Raw genomic sequence first — 14,349 nt, 5'->3', positions numbered from 1 at the left:
TCATTTCTTATAGCATAATAGCATTCCATTATATTTATATACCACAACTTGTTCAACCATTCCCCAATTGATGAGCATCCTCTCAATTTCCACAAACAGAGTTGCTATAAATATTTTTGTATATGTGGGTCCTTCTCCCATTTGTATGATCTCTTTGGGATACAGCTCTAGAAGTGCTATTGCTGGGTCAAAGGGTATGCACATTTTTATATCCCTTTGGGCATAGTTCCAAATTGCTCTCTAAAATGGTGGGATCATTTCACAACTCCACCAACAATGCATTAGTGTTCCAATTTTCCCACATCTTCTCCAACAAAAAATATTATTTTTAAAAGGGAAGGTATGAAAAGCCTGTAAAAATGGACTTAATGATTACTTCTAAAAGGCAATTGAGATAATATTAATAGACTGATTCATATGGAAAAAAAAATTTTTTGAGTTCCAAATTCTCTCCCCCAGTCCTGCTCCTTACCCGCCCCTTGAGAAGGCAAGCAATATGCTATAAATTATGCATGCGTCAATTATACATACATACATATATACATATATATTTATATATATGAAATTTCTTTCTCAAGATGTCCAATGAAGTTCATTCATTCCTGAGGTGACTTTCCCAGTCTATTTTTAGTACATGGAACCCTACCTATCCTTTCCCTGAAGTCTGTGAATTATAGGTATAGGGACTAGACCTACCTCTAGTTTCACTGAGGTCGGGGAGAATCTCCCTGCCCTCAGCACCTTCCCTGAGGATTATTGTCTTGGAAGTTGCCTAGGCCTGAGGGGTCAGACTCCACCCCAGCCCCGCTACCGGCAAAGCTCCCAAGTGCAGCCAGAACCAGATTAAAATGTGATTGGGAAGTGTTTACCAAGGTAAAAAAAAAAAATACAATCAAACCTAGACAATGTTCATCTGTGGTCTTATAAGTCATTGGTCTCAAATCCTGAAAGGTTAGGTGACCTGCCCGGGGTCATACAGCCAGGGTATGTCAAAGGCATGGCTTCCTCTACTACTCTGTCATGAATTAGGAAGTGCAATTACCCTTTCCCTCCAAGAGTCACATCATTTCTACTTGAACTACCCCCTTCTCCTTGTTGATGAGCATCAGGTGCCTGGGAACAAGTCATCTTAGCTCTTTCTTCATATTTGGAAGAATTAAGGATTAAGGAGAACAAAGAAAATATTGGCTGAGAGACAGACCGAGACAGAGAGAGGGAAATGGACAGGGAAGGATGGAGAGGCAAAGAGAGAGAGAGAGAGAAAGGGGGGAGAAGAGAGGGACCTAATCATAGGGACAGAAAAAGAGACAGAGAACAAGGGATAGACAGAGACAGAGAGCTCTGGCAAACGTCCAGCTGACAGAAGTCCTCCATCACTATTATATCAATCAATCAATCAATGACCATTTGTCAAGAGCAGCATTGTGACCCATTTCCCAAGTGCCAGGATTTCTTCCTAGATGGTCTTTAGTTCACTCCCATAAAAAGATCCCTTCTGTCTCTCCCTTCATTGACCTTCCCTTACACTTTCCCCATGCTTCTCCTGATGCTTCCTGGATTTCCTCACCTAAATGTATCTCCTCAACCTACCCAGCTACACTACCATCCAACCCTGCATGGATTCTCCCTTGACCATGGCACATCCTCCCAGAGCCATACTCCAGATCTGGGTCTAGTCTCACCAGGTTTCAGAAGAACTTCCGTTTCACCTTACTTGTCACCGTACCTTATGACATCCTTGGTATGTGGATGTGTGAGGCCATGGATGTCATGGGCAACTGCTGTCATGGGACTTTGCTTCCTCTGAATTACTGAGCATATCTCCCAGTGTTCTTCCCCCATGCTCTCTGTAGCATCTGGCTTGATAGGCAAACATCAGTAGTGACCCACCTCCCCCTTCCTTTTCACCTTCACCTTCTGATTAAGTCAGGAAGATGTCAGATAAATGCATTGTTCTCTCTCTGCGATCTCTCCCTGGCCTCGAGCCCAGCATGGCTAGCATATTCTAAGCCTCAGTCTCTGAATCCAGAACCTGCCTTTGGAAACCAGCTGCCCCAATATTCCCCTCTGCCTGACAATGCCCTCAATGCTTCCAATGGGTAGAAGGGATGGAAATGCCACCTGTGCTCCAGGTGGGCAGCTTCTGGCACTGGCCTTCATAATCTGCTGCCACTCCTGCTGACAGTGCCTACTGTCCTCACATGATTCATCACAAGGGGAGGAACCATTGGGGGTGACCAGTGTTCTCTTTCACAGTTCTCTTCCCCTCTCTCCAGCCTCCAAGTCTTTGCTCATGCTGTCCCCCATGCTGGGACACTTGGTTTGTCCCCTCAGAGGCTGAGATATAGTGGAGCTATTTGTGATACAGTCTCCTAGATGGAAAGCTCCAAGAGGGCAGGGCTCTAGCTCCTCTGAGTTTCCTACCTCCCCCACCCCCCAGAGGTTTCTGCACACAGTACGCATTTCATGTTTGTTGGACTACATTGCACTGTGGGGTTTAGTGACTCATGCCCCCCCCCCAGGTCCTTAAGCAAGGTCTGGATGTCTATCAGTCCGGTTGGCTGGAGGAGGGGTTCTTTGGGGGCCACAAGCCAGATTGGAAGGCTGCTGAGCTCTCTTCCGATTCTGAGGTGTTCTGATTCTGTGTGGATTGTGAGGACTGGAAGTCAGCTGGCTGAGCCTTCTCATTGCAAAAAGGAGGAAACTGTGGCCTAGAAAGGGGATGGGCTTGCCTGGGGTCCCACCAGCTACCTGAGGTCTGCCCTGACCATCAGGGTCATCCTCAGCCTGCTTATGCCACCAAGCCCCTGTCTAGATACAGGAAGTCCTCCCTGTTGTGGCCCGGCCCACTGAGCCAAGGCATCTTACCTTCCAGGTGTTCTGCTGTGACCAGGCCTAAGGCCACCATGAAGGCGATTTTCTGAGGGGAAGAAACACATGAAGAAGAATCAGTTTGGCCACATGCTCTCATACCCAGACCTTGAAGGAACCCTGTACTGGAGGGGTATTTATTTGTTTAAGTGGACACTTGTCCCCAGCTTGAACATTCCACCTGGGAATCCACAGGTGAGAGGAGGGAAAGAAGGAGGTGGGGGTGGCAAGCTGAGTATGGTGCACACTGTGCACAAAAAACGTGGAGGTGGAAAAGCCCTGGAGAGAGCCATGGCCATGGTCTCCACTTCTACTGAAAAGTAGATCAATCAACCAACAAAGACCTTTGAAGCACCTACTATGTGCCAGGCATGCTATGCTAAGGGCATCAAAGACAAAAGTCAAAAAGCTTTTGCCCTCAAAGAGCTTATACTTTAACAGGAGACAACACATAGGTATGTAAGAAGCTGTAAAAAGCAGACACCAGGTGTTCTGGGGGCTGCAGAAGGCACTGTTGGCTGGGGGAGAGGCTGGGAAGGTCCCCCATCATGGTTAGAGGGGGGTTGGCACTGGAGCTGTCTCAATGATTCCAAGTAGTTTGAAGGGAGAGGAGCTTCCCCAGGATGGGGGGAGGAGGAGGGGGAGGTTTAGCAGGTACAGAAGCATCATGGCCACTTTGGTTGGACCACAGCATGGACGTGGCTGAATAATGTTCAAGGAGGCTGCAAAGGGAGGGCTGGCATCGGCTCATGAAGAGCCCTAGATGCCAAACGGAAGAGCGTCTATGTCGTCCTGCAGCAATGCCACTGGCCTTTACAGAGCAGGGAATGGATGTGGCCAAATCTGAGCTTAAGGAAAGTTACTGCAGCAGCTGAGGGGAAGATGAGCTGGAGTGGGGAGGGATCGGAGGGGGGGAAGACCCTCTGGGATAGCACTCCAATAGTGCTGAGATTGGAAATGAGATTTCAGAGAACTTGGAGAGCATGTGGGGGATCTATGAGGGTAGACACCTTAACAGGGACTTCCCCAAAATACAGAACAGGAGACGCACCAGGAAAGGGAAGGCCTCTTGGGGAACACCTTCAATGCCTGACAAAGGAGCACAAATTCCCCAGAGAATCATTATATCAGACACAGTGTGGTCAGACTGGAGCTCGACTTCAGGAAGAACCTGGGATTATCCTCCTGAGAAGCTGCTGTGTGGCCTAGCACAGACAGCTCGGCCTCTCTCAGGGCTGAGGTCTTCTCTGCACAGTAAGGACAAGGCTGATCACACTGGCTGGCTCATTGTGAGGACGTGGGGGAAGTGCCAGCAAATCTAGAAGCTCCAGAATGTCCAGTAGGGCAGTGGTATCAAGGGCCCAAGAGCGAGGCTTGCTCAAAGGCAGCAGCTGGACAAAGCGTGTGTCTCCAGCTGAGCAGCATTTCTCCATAGGATCCTGAAGCCATGTTTCTAGCCTTGTCTTTGGAGGGCTCTCCAATTCATTTCTTCATTAACTGCTCTCAAATCCCCAAAGCCACCCCCACCTCAACTCACCTCTCTCAACATCTTTCTCCTCTCTCTGTCTCTCTCTCTCCAGCTCTTCCTCACTCCTCTCTCTCATTCTCCCTCTCCCTCTCCCTCCCTCCCTCCCTCCCTCCCTCTCTCTCTCTCTCTCTCTCTCTCTCTCTCTCTCTCTCTCTCTCTCTCTCTCTCTCTCTCTCTCTCTCTCTGTCTCTCTGCCTGTCTTTCTCCTCTCTCTGTCTCTGTCTCTCTCTCTGTCTCTCTGTATCTCTCTCTATCTCTGTCTCTGTCCCTCTTTTTTGCACACATATATAGAGTGCACAGATCCCTCAGAAAAAGAAACTTTCATAAGGATTTTTACAAGGCCATTCCATGTTGTAATTGCAAGTTCTATTTAAGCCATTAAATGAATTTACACTAATTATGTCATTAGCTGTAATTACACTAATTGTATACATGCACAATAATCAACCAGAATTTAAAGAAACAAAGAAAACTGGTTCAGGAACTTTCCCTGAAGGTTCAGGATGTAGGAGGGAAAAAAGGCCTGAGGCAAGACTTGATCACCATAAGATCAATGATGACCTGGCAGCCGCCCCCAACCCCCTCCCAAACCTTGATAACCAACAAGCCTGGGAGACATTGGGATGAATCAGTTCTGAGGCCAATAAAACCCTGATGAGCCAGGAGCGGCCTTAGAACAGGGATTGTCAGGGCTAGGAAGGCCCTTAGAACAGGGGATGTCAGAGCTGATAGGAGTCCTAGGACAGGGGATGTCAGAGCTGGGAGGTGCCTTAGAACAGGGGATGTCAGAGCTGGGAAGGGCCTTAGAACAAGGGATGTCAGAGCTGGGAGGGGCCTTAGGACAGGGAAGGTCAGAGCTGGTTGGGGTCCTAGACCCTGGCTGGCAGGGCCTAACACCTAGAAAAGGAATCTAGCTAAGTTCCAACATGGGCATCCCCTGATTGGTTGCAGGGTGACAACCTGTGGGGACACAGGGACCCTCCACATCTGTCCCCATGTCACAGAGGTTCTGTGATGTGCTCTGGAAGAGGGAGCCCCCAGGCTAGGGAAAGAGGGCAACGATTCCCCAAGAACGATTCCCTCATTGGCTCGAAGTTGCCAGCTTGTAAGGGGGGGGACTTTACAGGGGACCAGGGGCCACAGGCAAGGAAAGGAGGGAGGGGCTCTGCTGATCCAAGCACTGGTGACTGCCAAGTCTGTTCCTGGCTCCAGCAGGTGTCAGAGCCCTTCCTCCTGGAGCTCCCTTGAGAGGGTAGTCAGCAGCCTGATGACTCAGAAGTGAGGAGGTCAGGCATGGGGGGAGGGGGACAGAACTTGGCAGTCTCAGCCTCCCACCCTCCTCCCTGTCTTCCTGGTGACTCCAGTAGGGGTGGGGAGGAAGAGGAGGAGCTCCCTGACACAGCCTGTAGCCCCCTGACCTCTGGATTCTCCGGGACATCAGGAGCTGCCTCTTTCTTCTTTTTAGAGGCCTGGGCTCCCTGAGACAACTCTTCTGAAGGCTTTGCTGCCTCTGCCTTGCTGTCGGGCTGGGTCTGAACTTGAGGCTGAATGATGATGACCTGGAAGGAAGGCAAGGACCTCCATGATGGGGTGAATTCTAAGACCTCATGGCTCTTATACTGTCCAGTCTAAGGCCCACCCACCATCCCGCTCTGACTGTTCTAGGCTCTAGGCTTGCACTCTCTATGCTTGGGACAGGTCTGTATTCATAGTGGCACAACATCGTGAGTACAAGCCTCTCTTGAACACATCACATCCCCAAGATGTGACCTCTTCAACCCTGCATCTATGTGTACGAAAATGTGCTCAGCTTTCTTTATTCAGCAGAACTAAAACACAATCTTAGACTTCAGGCAGAAGTTGAACCCAGGACAGCTCCCAATTGGTCCTCTTTCAGTATTGCATCTCTGACCCCTCTGCCCTTCAGCCCACATCCCCCAGGCTCCTTCCCCCTTGTGGCCCCCCAAGCAGGCGAGCAGGGCTCCACATGCGGCCAGGACTCACTCACCTTGTTGTCGGCACTGATGAGGAGAGGCTGGACTTTGATGCTGTCTCTGACCATGGAGACGGTGGCAGCGGCGCTGGCAGTGGCAGAGCTGGGTTTGATGGGAGAGGCAGCATTGCTGGGGGACGTGGAGATGATGGCGTAGGCGACCCCAGCCCCACTCAGGGGGGAGGTGAGGGCAGCCGGCTCCACCACAGGTTGGCTGACGGTGTTGTTGGCAGTGGGGAGGGCCGGGCTGGGGTTTTTGATGCTGATGACGGCGGCCTTCTGGAAGCTTGGTGTCTGCTTGGATGGGCGCTCTCGGCATGGGGAGATGGGAAGGCTGTCGGGAATCAGGGTCTTTGGCCTGACCTGGGGAAAGGGAGAGCCATACTCACCCATGGGAGTAGATCAACAAAGCATTCTGCATTTGTAAGCACCTGTCAAGGGGCCAACAGGAGCCAACAAGGTCCGGACCAAGGCAGAGAGGGCAGTTCAGGAGTCAGGAACCGAGGCGCAAAGGCAAAGAGGCTGGAGAGTACAAGGGATGCTAAAGGGATACAGTCATTCAGCCTGGGTGGGAGACATGAATAGGCAGAGGGGAGGGTGGCGCCAGCTCGTGGAGGTCCTTGAATGGCAGGCAAGAGCCTGAAATCTCCCTGGGACACCCCAACCAACTCTTTGGACGTTCCTTCCTCCTCTGATCCAGCCAAATCCTCATCTCTTGTTATCCCTCCTCCCCTTCTTCCTCTCTCCCAAACTGTTCTGCATGAACTCTGTGATCCTGCCACACTGGCCCATCTGGGGCTTCTCACACAGGGATCTCCCATCTCCAAGCCTTTGCACTGGCCATCCTTCACACCAGGAAGGCACCCCCTCTTCACCTCAGTTTCCCAGAGCTCCCCTCTTTCTTCAAGCCCCACCTTGTGCATGAACCCCCATCTTGATCTCCCGTGTGCTCCCCCTCCCTCTCTCCCAAACTGCCTGGGGTACAGCTACTTTGCTCATTCTCTTTATGTTTAGTCTCTGCTTGTCTGCTCCCTTAGAATAATAACAGTGCACATTTATACAGAGCTTCAAGGCTTGACAAGCACTTTCCCCTAGGTTAATTCATCTGAACTTTACAACAACCCTATGAAGGAAGTGTTACTCTTGTCTCTATAGATAAGAAAATGGAGGCCCAGAGAGATTGTGATGTGCCCAGGGTCAGATAGATGATAGATGTCTGAAGTGGAATTGGAACTCAGGTCTTCCTGACACCAGACCCAGAGGTCCCTCCACTGCACCTCCCAGCTGCCCAAGAGTGTAAGCTGCCTGTAGCTAGAGATTGCTTCATTCTTTATACTTGCTCGCATCCCCAGTCCCCAGAGCATGTCTGGCATACAGTAGACACTTAATAGATGTTTTCTGATTGATTGGGAACATTGGGAGTCATTGATGAGTTTGTAGCAGAAAATAGCAGGGCCTGGTTTACATGAAAGACCTTACTCTGGCTGTGATTTGCCTGATGGATTGGGGGGCCAGCCTGCCCGATGCTATTGATGTCAGAGCAAGGCGGGCATCAGAATACAGACTGTTAGGGGGATCTAGTCTACCACCTCCTTAGTGGGGAGTGCCCCATACCAATTACATCATGATTCCACAAAGTAATAATAGCAAAGGAAAAACAAAACAAGTTTGTAAAGCACTTTATCCTAAACCTAATCTTCACCGAACTCTTGCCTGAGCCTCACAGGAGCCTGATGAGGAAGGGAGTGTCATCAATGCAACACCCATTTTATAGAGTAGCAGATCTCAGAGAGGTCAAGGGTCCTGACCAGGACCACAGAGCTAACAAACACCAGAAGTCACACTTGAACCCAGGCCTTCCTGCCTCTCAGTCCCTCACATTCTCCTCTGGGCCCAATGGCTCCCACAGTGACAATGACCTTTGCAACCCCCACTTTCAGAGGGCCAGTGTTGGGAAGTAACCCCCCATGAATCTGACTTAATATTATTAACAATAAAACTTTGGTTTTAGTAATCATTAGTAATGACTTGCAAAAAAAGACATACTCTAGAGGGTTGGGGCCAGGGAGGAACATCTGAGCAGAAGAAGAGCAGGCAGGAGGCAGAGGGACCCTAGGTGTGACCCAGGCCATGCCCTGGGAACCACCAGACACTCGAGGGTGCTGGTGGGTCTGGGAAGGGACCATGCTCCCAGATGCAGCCAATCTCTACAGATTAACAAAGCCAGAGCTTGGGGTTGACAGGAGCCTCGGAGGGAGGAAAGAAGCATTTCTATAGCACCTATTATGTGCCAGGCACTGTGCTAAGTGCTTTTTACCAAGGAGATCGCATTTGAGCCTTTGAACTTATCTTGTCAAATCCCCTCCTTTTACAGAGGAGAAAAGTAAGGCCCACAGAGGGGAAGCGGCTTTCCCGAGGCCAGGGAGCCAAGCTGTGGAGAGGGTGCATTTAACCACAGTTTTGGTTTTTGAGTGACGTGAGTACTGAAAAGGAGAAGGTCCTGTCCAGGGACCTTAGAACATGGAAACCTCAAAGAGGGAGGGATCTCAGAAAATGCCTGGTCCTCACCTGCTCGCTTTTACAGAAGAGAAAACAGTCCCAGAGGAGGGAAACAGTTGGCCCAGGGTCACAGAGTGACTCGGCAGAAGAGTGGAAGAACCAAGCAGTCTGGATTCTCAGGCTGGGCCAGACGCTGTCCGGACAGTGCTCTGAACTCCCTGGGAGCCTTTCCAGCTCCTTACCAAGCCCGCTACCAAAGCTGTGGCAGCATTCTGCTCCCAGCCTCGACAAGCAGTGCTGATCTCAGCAATCCCGTGGTGCTCTGACAAAGTGCTGATGGAGCTGCAGCCTTCTGGGCCACGACCGCTCTGCCCAACGGCCCAGCCAGGCTGCTCTCCCCACAGCACTGTGAGGCTCACAAGCTTCCGCTTCCTTACTGGCAGGACCTAGCCTCTGTGGACAGCGACCACTGAGCAGCCAAAGGCTGAGGGCTGCCTGCCCCCTTGTGGCCAAGGCTGGGAACTGTGAGGAGGTTCTTGGGGGCTCAGAGCTTTGTCCAAAGGACAAGGCAGCGGGTAGGAATGGAAGGAAAGCAAGTAAGAGTTTATTAAGTGCCTAGAATGTGCCAGACACTGAGCAAATGGCTTTCTGCAAATATTTAGTTCATTTGAGCTTCAGAACAACCCTGGGGGGTAGGTGCTGTTGTTATCCCCATTTCCCAGTTGAGGAAACTGAGGCAGGCAGAGGGCAAATGACTTTCCCAGGACTACATGGCTAATACAAGTCTGAGGCCAAATTTGAACACATGTAGCCCTGACCAGTACTCCATCCCAAAGCCACCAGCTATCTCCTCAAGGTGGCAGAGCAGGAGACAGGAAGCCAGACAGATTCAAATCCTGACTCTAAGTGACCTAAGGCAAATCTCAGGGCCTCAGTTACCTCATCTAGAAAATGAGAGGACTGGACTAGGTGATGATGAAGAAGAGCTGGAATTTCCATAGCCCTTGAAAATGCTAACTCATTTGATCCTCCCAGGAGCTGTGTGAGATGGGGAAATTGAGGCACAGAGACTCAACCAGCTTCTAAATTTCTGAAACAAGATTTGAACTCAGATCCTCCTGACTCTAGTTCAACACTCTATCCACTGTGCCACCTCTTAGATGTTCTCTAAGGCCCACCTCTTATATATCATGTTTTCAGTTTCTCCCACCTCTGATAGACTTTCTTTTAATCAATAAACCCACAAGCTTTTATTAAACACCCATGTCAGTCAGTCAACAAGCATTTATCAAGCACCAAGCACTGTACTGGGCACAGGGGATATAAATACAAAACTTAAACAGTCCCTCTTTCCCAGTTCTGTGATTCTATGGCTCACAATATGCAAACTTCAAGCCATGGCCTTCCCACAGGTCATGGTGGTCACCAAGGACCTGCCCGGGTCATTTTGGAAACATTCTCCCAACAGAGGACCAGCCACCAGACAGCTTTTTTCTCCACCACAATAATTCACAAACTGTCCCTAAGATGTGGAAAGGTCAATCCCCATGGCCCCAGTCGCTATCTTTTATAGCCAAAGATGTGCGGTTCCACAGTCCTAAGACACTAAGTCCCTGCCTTAAGATTCCGTGGTCCCATAAAGCAGCAATCATCAAAGCTGCTTGGTACTGGCTAAGAAGTAGAGTAGTGAATCAGTGGAATAGGCTAGGTATGCAAGACACAGCAGTCAATGACTATAGTAATCTACTGTTTGATAAATCCAAAGACCCCAGCTTCTGGGATAAGAACTTACTATTTTGAAAAAAAACTGCTGGGAAGACTGGAAAAGAGTATGGCAGAAACTAGACATAGACCAAAATCTCACACCATACACTAAACTAAAGTCAAAATGGGTTCCTGATTTAGATATAAAGGCTGATACTGTAAGCAAACTGGGAGAGCAAGGAATAGTTTGCCTATCAGATTTATGGAGAACAGGAGACAGTAACTTTGATTACATTAAATTGAAAAGTTTTTGCATAAAGCCAATGCAACCAAGATTAGAAGGAAAGTAGAAAATTGGGAAAGAATTTTTACAACCAGTGTCTCTGATAAGGGATATTTCTAAATATATAGAGAATTAAGTCAAATTTATAAAAATACAAGTCATTCCTCAATTGATAAATGGTCATAGGGTATGAACAGGCAGTTCTATGATGAAGAAACTAAAGCCATCTATAGTCATATGAAAAAATTCTCTAAATCACTATTGATTAGAGAAATGCAAATCAAAACAATTCTGAGGTACCACATCACACCTATCAGATTGGCCAACATGACAAAACAGGAAAATGATAAATATTGGAGAAGATGTGGGAAAATTGGAACACTAATGCATTGTTGGTGGAGCTGTGAAATGCTCCAACCATTTTGGAGAACAATTTGGAACTATGCCCAAAGGGCTATAAAAATGTGCATACCCTTTGGCCCAGCAATAGCACTTCTAGGGCTATATCCCAAAGAGATCATACAAATGGGAAAAGGACCCACATGTACAAAAATATTTATAGCAGCTCTGTCTGTGGTGGCAAAGAATTGGAAATAAAAAAAAAGAAAAAAAGAATTGGAAATTGAGAGGATGTCCATCAACTGAGAATGGCTGAACAAGTTGTGGTATATGAATGTAATGGAATACTATTGTTCCATAAGAAATTATGAGCAGGCAGACTTCAAAAAAACCTGGAAAGACTTGTATAGTCTGATGCTGAGTGAAGTGAGCAGAACCAGGAGAATATTGTACACAGTAATAGTCACATTATTCAATGATTAATATTGATAGACTTAGCCCTTTTCAGCAATGCAAGTATCTAAGACATCTCCAAAGGCCTCATAATGGAAAATGCTATCCACATCCAAAGAAAGAACTATGGAGTTTGAATGCAGATCGAAGTAGACTATTTGCTATTTTTTTTCTTCTGTTGTGTTTTGTTTCCTCTTTCTGGTGGTTCCTCCTGTTGGTTCTAATTCCTACTTACAACATCACTAATGTGAAAATATGTTTAACAGGAATGTATATGTAGAGCCTATATCAGATTGCATGCTGTCTTGTGGAGGGAGGCAGGGAGAGAAGGGGAGAAAAATTTAAAACTCAAAAGCTTATGGAAGTGATTGTTGATAAATCAAAATAAATTAATAAAAAAAGATTCTGTGGTCCCCTAAGACTCTGAGTCTCTGCTTTAAGACTCTGTGGTCCCCTAAGACACTGAGTCTCTGCCTGAAGACTGTGATCCTCAGAGGCTGTTTCTAGGGACAGGATGGGGGTAGGGGAGAAGTTGATGATTCTAAGCCTGAAGGAGCCACAGACTTTAAGCACGTGTGATCCCAAGAGCCTTTGCTGCCATGAGTCTGAGGCTGGGATTTTTGCTTCTCAGGTTCTCAGCTTAGCAGGGCTGTTGAGAATGGACTCCTGGGGCTGCCGGCTGATGGGGACAGGGAGGCTTCAAGATCTAATTACTGTTTGCATTGAATAGCAATCTCATAATTAATATTTGTTGGTTTTCCTATTTAGCAGTGATTCCACAGCACACCAAGTGACTTGGCGATCATTTGTAACTCAGTGCCACTCCAGGCAAGAGCTGTAGGAGGGAGCAGGATGATTCTTGGAGGTTTTTTCCAAGGAAAATCTTCCCAATTAGTATGCAGTGACCAAATGGGCACACATCTCTCCCAGCCTCCAGTTGATCGGAAGCCTCTCTTCCCCCCATTTTTCAGGATCTAGCCCTAGTCTCCCTCTTCCAGGCAGCCTCACCTGACTACCCCATCCCCCTGGCACAGAGGGGTATCTGTACCAACCATTACGCCTTGAATATGGGACTCCCTTTAACATTTAGGATCAAATGCTATTTAGCCAATAAGCATTGGTTCTTATTATGTATCCAGTGGGTTTCTGAGGGCTAGGAAAACAAGGAAAGGGGGGAGGGAGTCCCTATGTTCAAGAATCTCCCGTTCTCATAGGACAGGCAAACTTTTTTTTTTTTTTGCATTTCAAGCCCTGCACAACTCATCTCCTTCCTATTCAGCCAGCCTTCTTACACTTGACACCCCCCATGTAATCGATGATCTAGCAATACTAGCTCCTGGCTCCATCTCAGTGCCTCTCGCTCCTCACCTCTGCCTCTCAGAATCCCTCCTGTCCTTCAGGACCCACCTCAAATCCCTCCTTCTACAGGAAGACTGCCCCTAAAGCTGGCATCTCCTCTCCCTCCTCCCACATTAGCTCCTATTCATTTCTCATAGACTCCGCATGCTTCTACACGTGCATTTTGTCTCCCCCTCCCCATTAGAATGGAAGCCCCTTGAGGGCAGGGACTGCTGCCTTTTGAGCTAAGCATCCCCAGTGCTTGGCATGCAGTCAACAGTTAATGAACTGCTTGTGACTGGTTGCCCAGAGTGACTCAGTCTTCTTTTCATGGGGCTGCTGTGTCTCATGAGGCTGAGAGACAGAATCATGAAGGACACAGAGTCACAGGGCTGTGCTGGAGATGGTTGGACGACCTCAGGCAAGTGATTTAACGTCACACTTGTAAAATGCAGTCACAGGACACTGGGACTGTGCACTGAGAGGCACTGAGATCTTAGGGCTTGGGGAGCCCACCCTGTTCCCTTTACAGATGAGCAATTGGCCCAAAGTCACACAGCTTGCTAGGATTTGAACTCAGATCTGCTGGTTGTGGGTAGGGGGCTCTTTCCACTATGCAACAAGATAACCAGGTTCAAGCCATGCTGTCAACTTCCCATGGCTGTCGTGGAGAAGGCTCTTTGTAAACCTGATGTATTATCATCATTGGACAGCTGGGTGGTACAGTGGATAGAGCACTGGGCTTGGAGTCAGGAAGACTTGAGTTCAAATCCAGCCTCAAACACTAGCTATGTGACCCTGGGCAAGTCCTTTAGCCCTGATTTGCCTCAGTTTTTCCTCTGTAAAATGGGAACGCACTGAACAAGGAAATGTCAAACCACTCCAGTATCCTTGCTAAGGAAACCTGTCCACGGGGTTACGTAAAGTCAGATATGTCTGAACATCACTGCTCCCATGGGTGCACAGGGGTGCTTACATACATTGTCTCCTTTGAGCCTTGTGATAGCCTTGCAGTGGAGGCAAGGCAGAAATTCATGTTACCATTTTCCACATGAGGAAATTGAGGTCCAGAGTATGGAAATGACTTGTCCAGGGTCTCACATTTTTTTCCTTGTAAAGCTAGTCACAGGACTGAAAATGAGGGACCTGGGAGGCCCTCAGAGTGTAGCTCTCCCAGCCTGTCACCCAAATTTGTTTGTATCACATTAGGCTTCTTCCCCAGCAGAAGTGAGAAGCAGGGGCAGGGACCTAGTGAATGGGATAGGTGACCAGGCCCTAAATGCAGGGGTCCCCAGAGCCACCTCTGGCTCCTTGCAACTACAGGAGGGATCTGAGAGGAGG

General features: G+C 48.4%; 1 protein-coding gene across 1 annotated transcript in view; it reads right to left on the bottom strand.

Annotated features, from left to right (window-relative positions):
• PHF21B (PHD finger protein 21B) overlaps positions 1-14,349 on the bottom strand; it is a 41,896-nt gene that overhangs the window by 13,460 nt on the left and 14,087 nt on the right. The window contains exons 3-5 of the mRNA XM_078150526.1: positions 6,408-6,755; positions 5,818-5,958; positions 2,869-2,920 (exon numbers count right to left, since the gene is read on the bottom strand). Of these exons, the coding sequence (XP_078006652.1) occupies positions 2,869-2,920; positions 5,818-5,958; positions 6,408-6,755 (541 nt within the window). The remainder of the gene's footprint in view (positions 1-2,868; positions 2,921-5,817; positions 5,959-6,407; positions 6,756-14,349) is intronic.

The sequence above is a fragment of the Phascolarctos cinereus genome, unplaced genomic scaffold (genome assembly GCF_003287225.1).
Source record: "Phascolarctos cinereus isolate Bilbo 61053 unplaced genomic scaffold, phaCin_HiC Scaffold_1;HRSCAF=81, whole genome shotgun sequence".
Taxonomy (NCBI): Eukaryota; Metazoa; Chordata; class Mammalia; order Diprotodontia; family Phascolarctidae; genus Phascolarctos; species Phascolarctos cinereus.
Note: the sequence above shows the minus strand (reverse complement) of the source record. Positions and strands in the feature narration are given on the sequence as shown.